The sequence below is a fragment of the Macrobrachium nipponense genome, chromosome 2, assembly GCF_015104395.2.
Source record: "Macrobrachium nipponense isolate FS-2020 chromosome 2, ASM1510439v2, whole genome shotgun sequence".
In the NCBI taxonomy this organism is placed as follows: domain Eukaryota; kingdom Metazoa; phylum Arthropoda; class Malacostraca; order Decapoda; family Palaemonidae; genus Macrobrachium; species Macrobrachium nipponense.
Window position 1 is genome coordinate 30,619,443 of NC_087201.1, and position 20,135 is coordinate 30,639,577.

The following is a 20,135-nucleotide window of genomic DNA, read 5'->3' on the forward strand; positions in this document are numbered from 1 at the left end:
TGCGTATTTCGACGAGAGGGAGACGCAACAAAGCACAAAAACGATCACATACGGGAAAATGCTACAATGATAGTGAAGACAGATAATGCATGTTCCCATTAACACACTGAAAAAACCAGCAACTAAGACAGCGTCATTATAGTTGTTATAAGAGTATGAGAATAATGGAGGTGGTCACATCAATACGCCGCTGGTGGACGGTTAGGTAATACTCAACAACTTGGTTTTCATTTTAGTCATTTGGTTAATGCAGAACACTCACGATTTACCAGAGGCTAGTTTGCCCCTTCTCAAGGGAGGCTGCCCTGTACGAGAGGCCTTTGCTCCTAGAGGCATTACCCAATGAATATCAAGCAAATGGCCAATAAACACCAAACTGATAGCGAGCAAGTCATCGTCTGCCACTGGCATACAAATATACCCCACATCGTCAGTTTAATCACTTATCAATATTAAGCAGAATGGGAAGAGTAATCAGACGTAACTGAGGAAAAGGGAAATGAATTAAGGTAAATTGGAGAGTATTCTAGGTAGCTTAGCATCGATTTTCAGGATTCCTCGATCTGTATAAGAACAAAAATGTACATGTCATTTGGTGGAGAGGAAGATATAGTGCTTCTAAGGCGTGTTCACTTATTAAATCAATATCGGACAATTTATTTGACGACTGTTTGTGTGGTGTTTTTACGTCGCATGAAACCATTGGTTGTTCAGCGTGGAGAGTGAACTTCTATCACCAGAAATACACATCTCTAACACCTCCGTGGAATGCCCGAGAATCGAACTCGCGGCCACCAAGGTGGCAGGCCAAGACCATACCGATCACGCCAATGAGGCGCTCTTTATTTGGAAATGATAAACTAAAATGGACACGCCCTTATCATTGACGACCATGAACAGGTAAATGACTGACGTCGACGTTATGAAGCAGCAATTTGACATTGTAAATCTACATTTAATCTAGAATCAAATCCATGGAAATATGACAAATTTACTCATACAAAATATTTCATCCACAGATTAGGAAACATAAACTCCGAATGCAATAAAAAATACTAGCATAAAATATGCATTGTCGATTCAATGGATAAAAATAATGACATCACATGAATCCGTTCATAAACGAAATTGGAAGTTTTCTGGGAAATGTTGGTAATATACAATATATTTAGATTGTGTGTTAGTTTGTGCGATTGTCAATACATATTACCGTTTGACGAAGAGAAGAGTTCTCGCAAACAATGTTATACCGCTTATGCAAAATGATTATGCAAGTTATTGTTAAACTCTACTTAATACCTTAAGTTTATTTGTCCCACTTTTGCCACTTAAGCAGCTTAGAGATCAACACACAGACACACACAAACACTCACACTCACACACACATATAAATAAAAGCAAAAGCCACGAAGGAAAGTGAAGCGAAGGGGTACTGCGAGGCCTTTCGACTCAATGTCCTTCACTCAGCCAAGGACTTTGAGTTGAAAGGCCTCGCGTAAAGGACATTGAGTCGAAAGGCCTTGCATAAAGGACATTGAATCGAAAGGTCTCGCATAAAGGACATTGAGTCGAAAGACCTCGCGTAAAGGACATTGAGTCAAAAGGCCTCGCAGTACTCCTTCGCTAAGTAAAGGACGTGGAGTCGAATGGCCTCGAAGTACTCGCAGTAGTACTCCTTCGTTTCCCTTTCCTTTGTTGTTTTTGTCTTTATTTATATATTCATCGCGTTCCACATGTGTGCGTGTGCGTGCGTGTTTGTTTTGTATTGAAAATGTCACTACCAAGGAAATCTGATTTTAGGTCCAAGAAATTCTGAAATCAGACAAGAATACAAATATACCTTACTATATCTTCCATCATCATCACACCTCCAAAAGCTAAAAAATTAAAAAAATTAAAAAATTAACAAATGCTCTGAGAGTTCTTCGGCGCAGTCGATTTTTCTGCACAGCGTATAATGCTGTATGAAACTCTCAACCACGACCCCAGTCGCGGCCCATGAAACCTTCAGCCACGGACAAGCATGGCTAGCTTTAACCTTAAATAAAATCAAAAGTACTGATGCTAAAAGGGTGCAATTTGGTATGGTTGATGATTGGATGGTGGATGATCAACATACCACTATCCCAACAGTTCTCTTTTACAGTAAACTGAAATGTGGCAAGAACCGTATTATGCCAGAAACATTTAGATTTTCAACGAAAAGCATTGTTGTCAAAAGCTTCAAATTACATTATATTATATTATATTATATTATATTATATTATATTATATTATATTATATTATATTACATTATAGATAACGTAAATCAGTAAATAATAAGAGTAGTAAACCTTGACTTCAAGGATAGTCATAATGAAAGGTTCTTTTTGTAGTTTATATAAATATAAGTGAAATCAACAAAGTTTGATAAATTCATGTTGACTTTTAGTAACGAGAATATCTGTATCTTAATTTTCTCATTGTCATTTCTATTACATTATCTGATCAATGCATACAATTAATAATAAATTATTCGTTGTATCAGTTACAAATGAAACTATCAAAACATATGGGATTTTTATGACGGAAAACATTAATCTCAAACAGACGACGGAGACAATTATTATTCGTTTTAGGAAGGGCTGTTGATTTTGTATCAACGTTTAATATCCGCCAACATCCATTAACTTTTGATCATCGCAATCCTTTTTGAAACAGGACTCATTTCGTGACCATGATAATCATGGGAACATTCTGTCTTTGATTATTGTTAACTGAACGCAGCTATACAGCAGGTCTCAAATTGATCGCCGCCATCATGAATGTAAATTGAAAACATTGCTAGGAAGAAAAGGTGTTTAGTTGTAACCCAGCCCGCCAGAAACGTCGTTCTTGTATGATATGATATCCATATTAGATTTATATATATGTAGATGTTCCAAAGACATTGCTTTAGTAGTTTCACATCAACCGTGCATTTGATGTCTGGCCCAGTCCCTTACGACGCTTCAGATTGGCTGTTGATAGGCCAATATCACAGGGCTTGAAATTCTCAGTCTCTCTCGAGAGTTCACATGAGTAGGATCTATGTTCCACCTCTTCTGAGGGTTATACGTCTTTCAGGAGAGGTGGAGCATACACCCTGTCTATGTGAGCTCTCTCGAGAGAGACTGAGAGTCCTGTCATTGGCCTATCAACAGCCAATCGGGAGCGTCGTAAGGGACTGGCCTAGACATCAAATGTACGGTTGATGTGACTCTACTATAGTGTCATCGAAGAGAAGGAAATCCCACATTAGCAAAGATGTGGCAGCTCAAACCGACGATGCGAGCAAGTAAGGGTCCTTCGTGCGTCGGGAATAAACTCCAAAGAGAATCGTAGGCGGACTGGAGCGTACGAAATAGTGGATGATGAACATCTACAAAGGGAAGAAGGATGGACAAAACAAGCCTGGGCGGTGGGGGGTTGGGGGTGTGGCGGGATGGCAGGCGTTTGGGAACGGGAAAAGGAGGGGGGGAGGAGTGCGCCCCTGGTTAGGGCGAGCGTTCAAGAAGGGAGAAGGAGAGAGAGAGAGACTTAACAGGCGTTGACGCTGAGGTTATTAAGACGTCCTGGCAAGGAACGCCTCTCCCTGAAGAGGACGACGCAGGCGGACAGCCCCGGGTTTTATTTTCCTCCAAGACACGCTCTCTCGCCGTCCCGGAGACCCTAAGGGGTCGGGGAGAGGTTTGGGGGGGACGAAGAGATGTGGGTGTCGGGGGAGAGAGGAGATGAGGGAAAACGCGACATCTCTCTACTTTTGAAACAGGGAGATGCTCTAACATCCGGAGAGATGCTAAATTAATATGACGCTTGTTAATAAGTGGACAGCTTAACACTTATAAAGTGATTGCGCATATGGGAGCCACACCCATCTTCTCGTGTATTTTTTTTTTTTTTTAATTTTTGCGTGTGAGTGTGTGAGGCGAGAAACTGTTGCGTGTATACCGCTTTGGTAAAAAAAATCTATATTAACTTGAGAGTGAGGAATAAAAATCGAGACAGGAAAGCTTACAAACACTCACACTTGTATAATCTCAGATATGCGAGTGCTTGCATGTACTATATACAACTTTTACTGCTCTGCTTGAAAGCTTATGATACTTATGATGTTTAAACCTTCATTTGTATACTTTCCAGAGAGGTGGGACGACAATAACCGGACGCTTAAAAAAACAAATATAATAATAATAATAATAATAATAATAATAATAATAATAATAATAATAATAATAATAATAATAATAATAAAATATACGATTATTCACTTCAAAATAATTTGTATCCTGCTACGTAGTGCTCGACAAAGTTAAATCACGGGATATTACAGCGTTAAACTTATTATGTTGTTAAGTCTAGTATTCAAATCAAAGCTTCAAGTATTAAAAATAACGATCAAATATTAATAGCGCCGGGATGAGTTAAATTCCAAGTTATTTCCTATGTTCCCCTGTAATTTAAAAACTGTATATTTTTTTAAATACTCGGTCACAATTGTAGGTACACGAGGAGGATAATATTTGGCATTTATAATGAAAAGAATAATATATATATATATATATATATATATATATATATATATATATATATATATGTATGTATGTATGTTATGTATGTATGTATGTGTATATATGCCTTTCTTATCAAATGCTTTTTTTAAGTTTGCATTATACGAATACGCAGTTAATTGTAACACCAAAGAAAATTCCCCAAACGTATATCGAGTTCATCAAAATCTCTTTTTTGTTCTCTTTTTGAAATACGAGTTTCAGTCGAAAATGTCATTCATTTGCATTTTACTCTACGATTAACAGAAACCAATTAAATGGCAAATGGATTGAAAGGGATTTGTGCTTCGGAATTTACCTGAACTTAGTTATTTATAGTTGCGCGTAAATCATTCATATCTATGGCAAGCCAGGATTTGTTAATGCCAGTATTAAAGGTGATGGTATCCTTGGCAAATGAAACTTCATATAATGCAACTTTTTTGGGCTTAAATTTTTTATCGATATCTAATGAAAAATTACGTTTACGATCAATCTTCCATAATCACAATTAGTAAATTTTCAGGCAGCAAATTCCTGAGATGTATGCTAGTATTGTACCAGCCCCGGTATTTTTGCCATGGCCCTAGATTAGGTTAGGTTAGTCCACCAATAGTAATTATGGTGTGGGAAACATAATGAGATTTACTTCCAAAGACAATTCTATGATTTGTTTTTAAGATATGGCGTCCCTCTTTTTCCTTGGATAGGTCCTGGTACTCGGTTACATCTTGGGGAAAACGCGTTCCGTCAAGAGTGCGAATCGACACCTAGTGGTTTCAGGCAAAAACAAGAAAAGTCCTTATTGGGCATGGCCCAGAGGTTGACATTAGGCCCCTGAGCTCCTCCAACACCATACTACTTTATATTAGGGCAAGGGGCTCTGCTACCATAAAGCACCAGCCATTATCCCACGACAACAACTGTTGTACAAATATCTTCGTTATTATTATTGACTTGCTTATTGTTTCATCATCATACATAGTATTGCACTACCTGCTTTACAACCATTTGTATATGAACTTCAGTCATGTATCCTGTACCATTTCATCTGTATATTTCTATCTGTGAACAAACACAAATGTTTGTACTTAATCCCTGTTCCTACCTACCGGATGTCAGGCGATACATTTCTGCTCGCACGAGGTATTAACCTGTGTGTATGTTTGGTGAATAAATTAGTAAGCTGAGAACTACGACCCTTACTTACACCCTTCATTACATTGGTGACCCAAGGTGGTGCACGGCCGAGCCAGCATCGCTGCCAGCCTCACCAGGGAGAACCTCGCCACTGCCTCCATATGCCTACCTCCATTCATGCCACACAACCCAGAGGTATGGCTCTTCAAAATAGAAATAATCTTCCAAATAAATCACCTGCGTAGACGTCGTCCTCGAATTTCTGTCAGATGACGTCTTCAAGCGAATAGTAGGATGATTCAAGGAACTACGTGCCCTTGTCACCTACTAACTACTGAAGGACCAGGAAGTTACTCAACCACGTGGGAGCACCCATGACAAACGATCATCACACGTCTATAAGCAGAAATGGCGGCTCATAATGCTTCCCGCCACCGATATCCAACCAAGGTCATCCTTGGACCTTGTGTAGGAGGTACTCCTCACAAAATTACCCTGCCAAACAGTAGCAGCCATGCCCAAAACCTCCTGAATTTGGTCAGTAAAGTACACATGGCCCACAAAACGGGGGGTTCCCACACATTCAACATCAGCAGCAGCACCATGTCAGACCCAGCAGACAACCAAAACAAGACATCAAGGGGAAGACTAAGCAGAAAAATGATGAACCTCTAGGGGACATATGTTTTTTCCTCTGGAAATTAGGAAAAAAAGGCCCAAAAGTGTGACAAAGACTCCCTGTTTAAAAAAAAAAACATGCAATAATGTCACACAAGCGACCCAACCAAACTAACGTCAGCAGCGAGCAGACCAGTTGCCTCATTGGAGAAGCTGTGCCTGCCCATCACTAATTTTCTTCCAGGTACGAATGAAGGGGGCCGCACATGCTTCTTCGTAAGAGACAAGAGGTCCAACGCAATGTTCCTCATGGACACCAGAGCATGCAGATCATTCATCCTAGCCAGTCCAAATAAACAACTTAACCCTGCTCCCACCACAAACCTGCACGAATCCACTGCCAGCAGAACACCACTCACAATATACAAAAGGCAGGATCTTGATGTATCTTTCAATGAGAAGTACTACAATTGGACCCTCATCATGGCATACATGATGATAGCATTGTTAGGAGCCGATTTCCTAATGCCACACAATCTGCTAGTGGATGTAGCAGAAAACAACTTATCCTGAGAACAACGCCAACATCATCACCTCGACAGCCAAGTAGACGTACGGCCATCACACCATCAACGAGGCAGCAAAAGAAACAAATATGCCCAGTTGCACCAGCCTCCTCACTGCCAGAAATGTGGCAACTCCTACAAGAATATGAAGAAATATTCAGGGGCCCCCTCTAGGATCCACAGGTGGACCCAACTCACACCTTTAAAGCTTTTGAGCACTACAGGCCGTCTAGTTCTGCACTTGCTCTGTTCTCTGTCCCTTTTGGTTCAGACATTCGGTCGGCTCTCACTTTGCTCTCGGTCCCATTATTTCCTCTCCATCAGCACCAGTGAAAGTCTCACCACCGACTACATAAGAACTGAGACTTCTCTCAAGCCGATTTGGTAATAATCCCCTTTGCACTTGATGATGATGATGATGAAGAAAGAAAGCAAAGTTGAAAAAGGAGATTGTTGGTTCATCTTATGTTGCAATATAGGAAGAATGAAGGAGAATTTCATACTCTGTATCCTCGTCTTACTGATGGTGAGAGTAAAAGGAGCCCTTTTTTAAAATAATTTTCCTACATTTTGCATGATCCAATTGTGGCATTTTCTTTTTATTATTTATGTTCACATGGGACAAAAGGTAAAACTACTTACTTATTGAAGGCTGAATCAAGACTAGAGTGGATCACGAGTTTCAGAACGATTCCAACTGAGTTCACACTGGCGCTCAGTCCCTTCCCACTCCGCTCTCATTCCAGTCAAAATATCTTTTGAGGGAACCGTGACTGGAGTAAGAACAGACCGTGAGCGCTGGCATGTATGCTGCCATTGAAATTCATGTAACATTATTGAACTAGACAGTGACTGGAGTGAGAGCGGAGTGCAACCGGACCTGTAGTGCGAATCAAGCTTTTATCCTACGACAACGACCCCGCAACCCAAAGATGCGGGCATCTCTCATACAACTCTTTTACTTATATCTTCTCTATTATTATTGCCATGTTTAATGTATTATTATCATTGTACGCATTGTATTGCCAGCTCTCTAACCATTTGAATATATACTCGCACCTTCGTTATAATACAATTTAGGATAGCGCTGAAGTGATCGCACCACATTCTTACGATAGCTACATCACCTGCTCTCTGTGATAGCTCCTTAGTTTTGGGATTTAGGGATTGAATGTCATTCCAGAGACGAGGGTAATCACCGGATGCTAATTTTTCTAGACATTATTGCATCAGCTGTTAGTTGCTTTTCATTTATCCTGCTCTGCTTAAGAGCAAGTTTACACTGTGCTTTTGCCTCCCATTAGCAATGCAAAGTTTCCTTCCCTCGGGCTACCGTTTAGCCTCCACAGTAAAAATATTTCTCTGAATATGTATATACAGATCTTTAACCAAGTCATTCCAGCCAGGTGTATTATGAGAGTTGCCTTGACGAAATCTAAAGGTTTCCCTGCTGGGAGCAAGCATAGAAGATATTACATGTGAATAGCATTCTTTCAGATCTCTCCTGAGGTGGTCATTTCTTCATTCTGGGTTAGTGCAAAGTAAAGCATCTGCCAACTGAACTCTTGGCCACATCCTGTTTTCTGTGGTCACTGGAAAGGATCCGGTTTTCTGGTGGTTTTTAAAGTCCCAGTTGATAGTAGGTAGGTGATCTGTTAGGGTGTTCACGGTTGGGAGGGATGGAGCATTGAATGACACCTGTAAGGGGATGCGATCTTAGCCTGTTGCAAGATTGTAGCGAATTTTGCAGGTCACAACTGAATCAAGAAGGTGACGTGATGCAGTTGTCCAGCCAGGTGTTGTAATTGTGTCCGTTCTATTTTGTACATAGGTAAAGGGAAGGAATAGCATTACATCGCTAATTTGGGGAGAGTGACTTTGGCAGACGCGATCATGTTCGTTATAAAGTTGTTTGTTGAGATGATAATTAAGGTCTCCAATTATACCAATATGATCAGCAGTAGGATCGTGAATGAAGCAGCGGTGGGCAGACACTCACCTCATAAATATCACTTCATCATCAGACGACTGCATTCTCTTCAGACTACATGCCTCCATTTGTATGTTTATTGTGTCCTGCAACTGCAAGTGACATCATTCACAGTCTTTATTCCCTCTTCCTACCTTCCTGGAGCCACAAAAATAATCCCATTCTAGAATTTTACACTCTTTATGCAATTCTTCTAATTTGCCTGTAACCAGAGCCCTTTTTATTTATTTTCTCCTCATATGTTTTCTGATTTCCATCTCAGCAAACTCATTTACCTGAATTGCCCTTGCAGCTGTATTTCCAATTCTTCCTCTGCTATTTGAACATCTATCTAGATTTGGCATCAGTTAAATAAAGATCGCATACACTTCTGCCACTCGCCTTCTCAACACCATCCCCATCAACTTGCTTTCCCATCTACTTTCAACCAGATACACAAGTGAACTTCTGTATATTTTTCTTTGGGAATTGTGTATTTCCAATAGTCTAGCCATTTTCCAAATAAATATCCACTGTCCTCATTCTCATTTATTCAAGGAATTTTATAGCTGTCACAATGGTGTCTCCTCCATCTTCTACTTTTGCTTTTAAATTCTTCAAATCCAAATAATCACAGACGCAAACTCTGAACAATACTCACACTCACCCTTTGTCACAACTCTTGCAGCCACCACACTGAATCTTACCCATAAGGTTCTCTAGCACAACAAGAGCTACAGTTACCCTTGCTTTACACCTTCAATTCCGGCATACGCTGCCTTATTATCTTCGATATTTTCAAGTATAAATGATGATTCGCCCTTTGACTTTTATTTTTTATTTAGTAAAAGGATGAACCATCATGGATATTTGAATGTTCAAGTTGTTGTGCAGATGGTGCAAATGAGAGTAAGTGTATGTTAGCTGAGGAAGCTGGAAGATATAAACACACACTCATACATATGTATTCACGGGTGTGTTTGTGTATTCATGTGAGTGTAGGTATGCTTATGCCTACAGTCTCATGTTAATTACCTGGTTCTCTGACAATGACAGAGTTTTTCCTCGTTGATTTGACGGAGAATATTTATATTCGGTGTTTTGTCTTTGTAATGTTTCTATTAATGTGTCATTTCCTCCGCAGTCCGACTTGTCAACCGGCGAAAGTGTCGTCTTGCGTGATGTTGGCCTCAATTCTGGCGGGAGATATAAATGTGAGGTTGTAACCGACTGGCCAGGCTTCCACACTGCCGACAAGAGTGGAGAAATGATGGTTGTTGGTGAGTATTGTATAGTTCTCAAGTCAGCGTGGACTATTTTCATATTTTTGTTCTTGAAAAACATTAAAGCTAGCCATGTTATAATACATCCATTCAGTAACAACTCTGCTCTCAATCATGCATTAAATATTGGAGTAAAAATTAGCGTGTACATTTGAAACAATTAGCATGCATCTTCAGTGCTAGATGATAAAAGCAAGGGTAAAATGCTTACTTGTGTTATTATTCAATTTAGGATGAACATCCTGACCTTTGTGAAAATGTTAACACTTTACACAACAGATACGAGTATATTTTAATTTTAAATCTGTAATGCAGTATTCTTACATTGACAACTTTTATGATAATGGATAGAGGATCATAGAAATGAAGAAAAATAAATGTGAATCTCGCAATTCTACAACGACGAATAAAAAAAAAACAATATATGTAAGCAAAGAGAAACTGTTAGAAGTGCAGTTGAATATTATGAACTAACGTAGACAAGTACGAAGGTGTCAAATTAAGACGGAAATAAGACATAAGGTCGAGGGTTCTCTGATGACAAGAGTATTTATTTTCTAAGAGAGAGAGAGAGAGAGAGAGAGAGAGAGAGAGAGAGAGAGAGAGAGAGAGGGGGGGGGGATTTTAGTAGCAGAACGATTCTAGTAATAAACCATGATATAGTACTAAAGTGGCATAGACAAAATTTAGGCTTGTGCCAACTTTTTGTATTTTGGTAGGCTGCCGAATATAGAAAAAAAAAGAATATGCAGATTTAGATGATTAAATATTGGAGAAGATTGCCTTGAGCATTAGGAGTGGTCCGTGAAATGGCTACAGAAGAAAACATACAGAAACCAAAAGGTTCTAGAGGTCGAAAGGATCACTAATGAGATCTTCTTTTAATGATTAGAATAATTAAAATAACGAGATGTGAAATATGTTTGTCAAGAGGTATTTACTGGCAGACAACAGAAATCTTTTTCGGTTTGTAAGAGCGATAGTGCCATTAGTATGACACAAGAAAATATAGTCCAAGAGATGCTGTGTGTGTGTAGAATGTTGAATACTATTGTCGATGGCATAAAAATTAATATATCCTGATCAAATGGTTATAGATCAATTTTTCCCGACAGTCTTTGGTGATAGAATTAAACAAACAAGAGAGATAGAAATGAAATTAAATAAACAGGTAACTAACTGTGTGTCTGTAGAAACTGGTTTGAACGAAGTTGTCGAAGGCATGAAAATAGGGTCTATAAGTTACAAGTTATAATAGTAAGAAGAATTTGTCGTGTAAAAATTGCCATAAGTGACGAGATTCACCATCTTGCTTTGGTTGCTTTGATCATTCGCAACAGGGCTCCCAAACCTATTTTAGGATGGCGAGCACTTAATGGTTTTCGCTTGCTTGGGGAGTAAGCCTACAAACTACTGTGTTGTTGTTGTTGGGGTTGGGGCGGTTGTTGAGAAAGGTCAATGGAAGAACCTAAAAAAAAGTTTGGAAAAGGTGCTTTTACATTGAGTTAAAGACACAGGAATTTGAGGATAGGATATTTATTATCGATTTATTTGAATGAAAATATAAATATTAAATAACGTGCACATTAAACAGTACAAAACAAATATTTCTCATAAAATATAGCGCATTCATTTTAGTTTTCGTCGATGAAACATTTGACCGTAGATAATGTTTACAACTTATGCGTGAGGGGAAAATCTTGCACGCGTCTCGAGTATTCTGGAGGTCGGAATACACCTTGCCACAATACGTTGCGTGCTAATAAAGGGCTTTTAGAGTGTTTGTTAATATAGGGATTTTAGTGTATCTAACTGTTCTCCATCCTTTCATCATCACTCATCAACATTATGATTCTTAGCAAAATGGGATATTTGAGTCACATTTTTCCTTTAACCAAGAACTTCACAAGAGTTATAGAAACGGAATTATTCAAGTATACTGCTATGGAATACATCATCCTATTGAGCATGTGTCTTTTTATCTAGGCAAAAGAGGAGGAATTTAGAATGTATACATTATAAGCCAGCTACTATATTCTCAAGCCCAAATATGCATATAATTGCTTCAGAAGTTTATAGGTCATCAATTAACTATGTATATTTCTGTAAAGATAGGGTTAATTATATGATTGTTCGTACGGCTCGTAGGGCACGCTTTTCTATTCATTATACTTGCACGGTAATATGAGCAAATGTCAGAGAGAGTTATTAACTGCTTAATGAGAGTATCATATTTAAACATGTGTTTAGTGTTAAAACCTCCCCCATAAACAAGTTGTTGAGGAAAGTATCCCATGTTAAATGGGGAACAAATTTGGTTAAAGCGGAGAGATTTAATGCATTCAGCCATGAGTGGATTAAGTCACTGTCTCTCACTCCATTCCAACTTGATAAGGCATATGCTCGATGCGCCGGAACCTTGGATCAAGTGGTTAGTTATTTTCACAGCGTGGTATGTTCAATGACAATGTGTTATTTGTTGCCTGATATGCTACGTATAACTGATGGCCAACTGTCTGTCGTATACACGTACATAATATATGTTATATATATATATATATATATATATATATTATATATATATATATATATATATATATATATATATATATATATATATATATATATATATATATATATATATATATATATATATATATTATAATATATATATATATATATATATATATATATATATATATATATTATACTATTTATATATAGTATATATATGGTAAACACTTGCTTGTGTATGTATGTATGTATGTATGCATGAGTCTTAGAATATAACATAAACAAAATCTGGGTGATTAATCTGTTTTAGTTCATATTACTGACTGCACCCTATTTCCTCGCGCCCACTACCATTTAGATCAGCAGACCGACATTATCTGGAGCATCCAGGGCCTCCCTCCAGCACCGGCTAGTATTGGAATAAAAAAAAAAAAAAAAAATTCGCTGTCCTATTTCATACTAAAAGTAACCGTGAAACATCTCATCCGCAGCAGCAGCACTTTCCCAACGTTTTCCCGGCTGCCTGCCTGCTATGAATTCGATGTCGGACGAATCCTACTGCATCATTTTTGTCCTTCAATTCTGAAATTCCGAGATCCCTTCATTTCCCGCGATTCGAACGTCGCTACGCCTCGGGGGAATTGGTCGTCGAACTTTACCCGGTGAAGTTATTCAAACATTCAGCGCGGTATTTAATTCTCTTAGCTGGTGCTTTCAACTTTCAGGTGTGTACTTCCGCGGTGGGTGAATTTCATTAGGAGCTTATCGGATGACGTCAGTATCCCGGGCCCAATTGCCGAGGCTAATTAAAAGGCTATCATTTGCATACTCTCGTTTGGCCGGAGCCAATAATGCTTCGTTCAACTGCAGTTCAACTTACAGGAGGTCGTTCTTACAGCTTTCGGTTATTGCTCTGACAGGCAAAGAGAGAAAGAGAGAGAGAAAAAAAAATGATAAACATGCTGTCCTTTTTATTTGAACTGGATATCCTGAAAATACTTGGAACGCCCATTTAGTTACCCGAATCATATTGATTTTCGTACGTTGTCATAAAAATAACGCATTCGACGGAACAGATCAGGAGAAGAAAATAGAAAGGGGAAGGAAAATATTTGATATGCACATCAGATTAAACTCTCCTTATCAAGCTGAAGGTTACAGTATGCCGGACTATCGTTCCTTCTGTTCATTTATGTTCAAATTTCAATCAGGAACTCGATTCACTCAGTGTATCATATTTCACTTCCTGCAAACGAGAACGGGCGACGTATTCCTTGATAGCCTCAATTTGCTGTTGTCCCCGTCTTTGTCAATAACCTTGCAACTGATACCTTCGTTATCATGCCAGTTTCTTTATTGAGATGACTATACCAGTAGCATTATTATTTCTACGACGAATAATAACCATAGTAATCTTATACATATTCATTAAAAACTACTGGGCACTATGAATAAGTATATATATATATATATATCTATATATATATATATATATATATATATATATATATATATATATATATATATATATTTGCAAAATGAAGGGGGTGTAAGTCTGGGTTTCGTATGGTGTATTGCGTCAGTATGGTCGAGATTTGTTGTCACCCAGCCAGGGACTTGTGTTTATTTATTTATTTATTTATTTATTGTATAAGTAGACAGAATGAATGCCTCTTTGCCAAGTCTGAGGACGGTACGTTACGTCCTTAGGGAAGGGTTTTCTAACGATCCTTCAGGTACCATCTTTTTGTATGAATAGACAGAATGAAGGCCTCTTCGCCCAGTCTGCGGACGGTACGTTACGTCCCTAGGGAAGGGTATTCTCGTGGTCCTCCAGATATCACAATCTGTACCAGACTTCAAAATATAAATTCCATACGTAAAATTAAGTTGTTCATTAACCATACTAACTGTGACAAGAGAGGATGGCTGAGGGTTAGACGATTAATTAGTTTAATTGTGCTTGTGGTATGTGAATAAGGGTGGGAGATTTCACTACTGACAATAATAATAATAAGAATATAATAGTGATAATAATAATAATATAGTATAATAATTATAAATAATAATAATATGTTTTATTAAAGTAATTGCCGCCTCATCTGCGTAATAATATAAAAAAAAAAAGATAAATGATAAAAAAATAGAGAACCTTTATAAAATTAACACAGCTGATGCAGCAATTACTTTTAATAAAACATGTTTAAAAGAAGGTTTACTTCCAGTATACACTAATAATAATAATAATAATAATAATAATAATAATAATAATAATAATAATAATAATAATAATAAAAGGTCAAACAACACAGAATTTTCATTCATAACTGACCATACGAACATGACTAAGGTCCATTTTTATAAACGTAAGCATGCTGCATTTATAAATTAATCGTTTGCACCCTTCCTCAGTTCAGCGATTCTTCTTTTCATTTTTTTTCAGTAGTGCCAACGGAGACGCCCACCATAGAAGGAACGCAAAACGACTACCGTATCGGTGACACCGCTCGCCTGACCTGCATCTCGGCAGCCTCTATTCCTGCCGCAGATCTCACATGGTATATCAACGGAGAGGAGGTAAATAAACCATAGATATGCCACGTACCAGATGTTTCTACTCTATGTTGATTATTCAGTTGTACTAGGATGATATGATCCCAGATCGCTCTTTTAGTTTGACCAGACTGATATGGTCTAAGATCGTTCTTTTAGTTTGACTGGTCTGATATGGTCTAAGATCCTTACACCAAGTGATTAAAACAAAAACAAAAAAGACCAAATGTATAATTTAAATTATTCGGTTATAATTCTTTTTATCTTTACCGTGAGAAATGTTCATTGTACATTTACACAGCTTTTGTCTGAATCCATTCGTTAAGTGAAGATGGAGAATAGCTTATATTAATTACTCGACATTTGATAATCTGGCTGTAGTAGTTTGAGTATTACAACAATCACTTTAAAAAAAAAAAGCAGGGAATACAACGTATAACATTAATTAGTCCCGTGTTATCTATAAGCGCAATTCATTGGATTAACAGAGGGGGAGATTGTGCAAACAATTATTCGCTCCTGAACACAAGTTATAAGCTTTTGTTGCGATAACAGCTTTCTAATCTGATATATATGTATATTTGTAATTAGGTAGAGGAAACAGTTTGCTTGCATTTGCCTCAGAAAAAAGGAAATGTAGCCTGAACGTAATTCGTGATTTGTAATGAAACGAAGGCCTTATACTTCTCGGCTGATTCTACATATATATCTATGTGTGCATACACGTATGTCGTGCGCGTTTAAGAAGAGTGTGTGAGTGCGTGTGTTTTCGATGAATTGAGAAATGCATTTTCTTACACATTATTTCATTACTGGTTACTTTATACGCCTATAAAAGCATGATTTAATTGCTGGTTACTTTATTCGCCTATATCACAATATGATTTCATTGCTGGCTACTTTATTCATCTATAACCCAACATAATCGGAACAGTCATAAGATATTTAGAAATATTCTGTTTCATCTATTGACACTTTCAGAAATCTGTTGAAGGATTTATGAGATCCTATCATCCCTCTACAGAACTGTTAAAGTGGGCCGAGATTATTGAAGTTGTGTGATTTCATCATCAGATTAAAGTGAGAATTTTGTCATTCATAGACTTTGAGATTTCTGCAGCCTCAAATCATGAGTCTACCTGAGTCTAATATCGGTATTGTCGTTAGCCGGGTGTTAAACTATCAATACTCTTAGCTTTGCAGTGTCAGTGAAGATTTATTGTTATTGTTGATGGCATACAAAGCACAATCACTTTAAGAAGATTTATTGTTATTGGTGATGACGTACAAAGAACAATCACTTTCTAACAATTACAAGTGAACGCTTTCCCCGGCCCCCCCCCTCAAAAAAAAAAAAATCATTGAGTATATATCGGCATACTTTAAAAAAATACACAAGAGGGATGCTTCTATATTCTTCTATATTCTTATTTTTTTCTGGGCTTTAATCCAGTAAAACTTCGAAACTCAATATATATATATATATATATATATATAATATATATATATATATATATATATATATATATATATATATATATATATTATATATATATATATATATAAGTGGAAAATTCTTGAAGTTTTGCATATTTCAGAGACGACTCTTCGTCCGAACAAAAAAAATTTTAAAAATAAAGAATACCGGTTCATAAATAAGCTCAGGTCAAGCGAAAGCCAAAGAATGGATTGACTACACATTTTTTCGACGTTTCTAACAGAGTGATTGGGTCTGAGCCAAGATTATTCATCTATCTTCCCAAAGTTAGGTTATTATTATTATTAATTATTATTATTATTATTTTTTTTTTTTTTTTTTTTTTTTTTTTGCTCTATCACAGTCCTCCAATTCGACTGGGTGGTATTTAGTGTGGGGTTCCGGGTTGCATCCTGCCCTCCTTAGGAGTCCATCACTTTTCTTACTATGTGTGCCGTTTCTAGGATCACACTCTTTGCATGAGTCCTGGAGCTACTTCAGCCTCTAGTTTTTCTAGATTCCTTTTCAGGGATCTTGGGATCGTGCCTAGTGCTCCTATGATTATGGGTACGATTTCCACTGGCATATCCCATATCCTTCTTATTTCTATTTTCAGATCTTGATACTTATCCATTTTTTCCCTCTCTTTCTCTTCAACTCTGGTGTCCCATGGTATTGTGACATCAATGAGTGATACTTTCTTCTTGACTTTGTCAATCAACGTCACGTCTGGTCTGTTTGCACGCATCACCCTTATCCGTTCTGATACCATAGTCCCAGAGGATCTTTGCCTGATCGTTTTCTATCACTCCTTCAGGTTGGTGCTCGTACCACTTATTACTGCAAGGTAGCTGATGTTTCTTGCACAGGCTCCAGTGGAGGGCTTTTGCTACTGAATCATGCCTCTTTTTGTACTGGTTCTGTGCAAGTGCTGGCATTCACTTGCTATGTGGTTTATGGTTTCATTTTTCGTATTGCACTTCCTACATATGGGAGAGATGTTATTTCCGTCTATCATACTTTGAACATATCTGGTTCTTAGGGCCTGATCTTGTGCCGCTGTTATCATTCCTTCAGTTTCCTTCTTTAGCTCTCCCCTCTGTAGCCATTGCCAATTGTCATCGCTGGCTAGTTCTTTAGTCTGTCTCATGTATTGTCCGTGCATTGGTTTGTTGTGTCCAGTCCTCTGTTCATTTCTGTCTTTCTCCTCCTGTCTTCTGTATATTTGTGGGTCTTCATCTACTTTTATTAGTCCTTCTCCCATGCACTCTTTAGCCACGTCGTCTTCACTGGTTCTCAGATATTGCCCCAGTGCTCTTGTCTCGATGTTGATGCAGTCCTCTATACTTAGTAGTCCTCTCCCTCCTTCCTTTCGTGTTATGTATAGTCTGTCCGTATTTGCTCTTGGGTGTAGTGCTTTGTGTATTGTCATTTGTTTCCTGGTTTTCTGATCTATGCTGCGGAGTTCTGCCTTCGTCCATTCCACTATTCCTGCGCTGTATCTGATTACTGGCACTGCCATGTGTTTATGGCTTTTATCATATTTCCGGCGTTGAGTTTTGACTTGAGTATCGCCTTGAGTCTCTGCATATATTCTTTACTGATCGTGTACTTCATCTCTTGGTGTTTTATATTCCCCTCCTTCCATTATTCCCAGGTATTGTATCCAGTCTCATCTATGTGTTTGATGTTGCTCCCATCTGGTAGCTTTATCCCTTCAGTTCTCGTTACTTTGCCTTTTTGTATGTTGACTAAGGCGCATTTTTCTATTCCAAACTCCATCCTGATGTCCCCAGATACAATCCTTACAGTCTGGATTAGGGTATCTATTTCCTTGATGCTCTTACCATACAGCTTGATGTCGTCCATGAACATCAGATGGTTGATTCTGTTGCCTCTTTTCTTGAGTTGGTACCCGGCATCCATCTTCTGTAGTACTTTTGTCATGGGAATCATGGCTACTACGAAGAGTAGTGGGGACAGTGAGTCGCCCTGGAAGATCCCTCTCCTGATATTAACCTCTGCTAGTCTTATTCCAGAGCTTGTAAGTATTGTATTCCAGTTTCAACATTCTTTTTTATTTTTGAGGAAGCTGATGGTGTTTTCCTCTGCCCCCTATATTTTCAGGCATTCTATTAGCCATGTGTGTGGTATCATGTCGAAGGCTTTCTTATAGTCAATCCATGCCATGCTTTGGTTGGTTTTCCTTCTCCTACTGTTCTTCATTACCATTTTGTCCTCTCAGGAGCTGGTCTTTTGTGCCCCTACACTTCCTTCTGCAGCCTTTCTGTTGGTGGGGGATGGTGTTTGTCCCTCTAGGTAGTTGTATAGCCTTTCACTGATGATACCTGTTAGTAACTTCCACATTATGGTAGGCAGGTGATAGGCCTGTAGTTACTGGCTATATTTCCCTTACTCTTGTCTTTTTGTACTAAGGATGTTCTTCCTGTGGTCATCCATTTGGGTGCTTGGTGATTATTATTATTATTATTAATTATTATTCATTAGTATTATTATTATTATTATTATTATTATTTTTTATTATTATTATTATTATTTATTATTATGATATGAACGTGTTTATTTTGTGTCCTTTTTATTTGATCGTTGTTGTTAGTATGAGCAATACTAAGTATGAGTATTAATTACGATTACCACTTCACGTTAAGTTAGGAATATAACGTTTACAACTCATGCGTGAAGGAGAAATCTTGCACGCGTCCCGTGTAAGCTGGAGGTCGCATCGTGCCTTTTTCATCTTCTTCTTCTTCTTCTTCTTTTTCTTCTTCTTCTTCTCTTCTTCCCTTTTCCTTATTATTATTATTATTATTATTATTATTATTATTATTATTATTATTATTATTATTATTATTATTTGTGTTATACATCTCCTCGGATTACGGAAAAAAATGTAGTTTGCGATTTAGGAGAGGCTATAAAGGAAAAAGACTTCTACATCTTCCATGGGCTGTAATGAATATTATACATTAATCTGAATTTGTTTGTTGGAAAATTTGGACATTTTAAGTAGTGACTTAAGACGAAAGACGAAATTTGAAGGATTTAACAGGTTTCAAAATGTTGCTGTATTCAAAGGAAGAAAATATTCTTTGTCATGGTCAGGCTTACTGTTTGTTCTAGACAATTAAGCAGATTTTTTTTTTTTTTTTTTTTTTTTTTTTTTTTTTTTTTGCTCTATCACAGTCCTCCAATTCGACTGGGTGGTATTTATAGTGTGGGGTTCCGGGTTGCATCCTGCCTCCTTAGGAGTCCATCACTTTTCTTACTATGTGTGCCGTTTCTAGGATCACACTCTTCTGCATGAGTCCTGGAGCTACTTCAGCCTCTAGTTTTTCTAGACTCCTTTTCAGGGACCTTGGGATCGTGCCTAGTGCTCCTATGATTATGGGTACGATTTCCACTGGCATATCCCATATCCTTCTTAT

The 20,135-nt window shown here is 37.8% G+C and overlaps 1 protein-coding gene across 1 annotated transcript in view; it reads left to right on the forward strand.

Moving 5' to 3' along the window:
- LOC135221149 (uncharacterized) overlaps positions 1–20,135 on the forward strand; it is a 237,813-nt gene that overhangs the window by 190,857 nt on the left and 26,821 nt on the right. The window contains exons 3-4 of the mRNA XM_064258973.1: positions 10,007–10,142; positions 15,103–15,236. Of these exons, the coding sequence (XP_064115043.1) occupies positions 10,007–10,142; positions 15,103–15,236 (270 nt within the window). The remainder of the gene's footprint in view (positions 1–10,006; positions 10,143–15,102; positions 15,237–20,135) is intronic.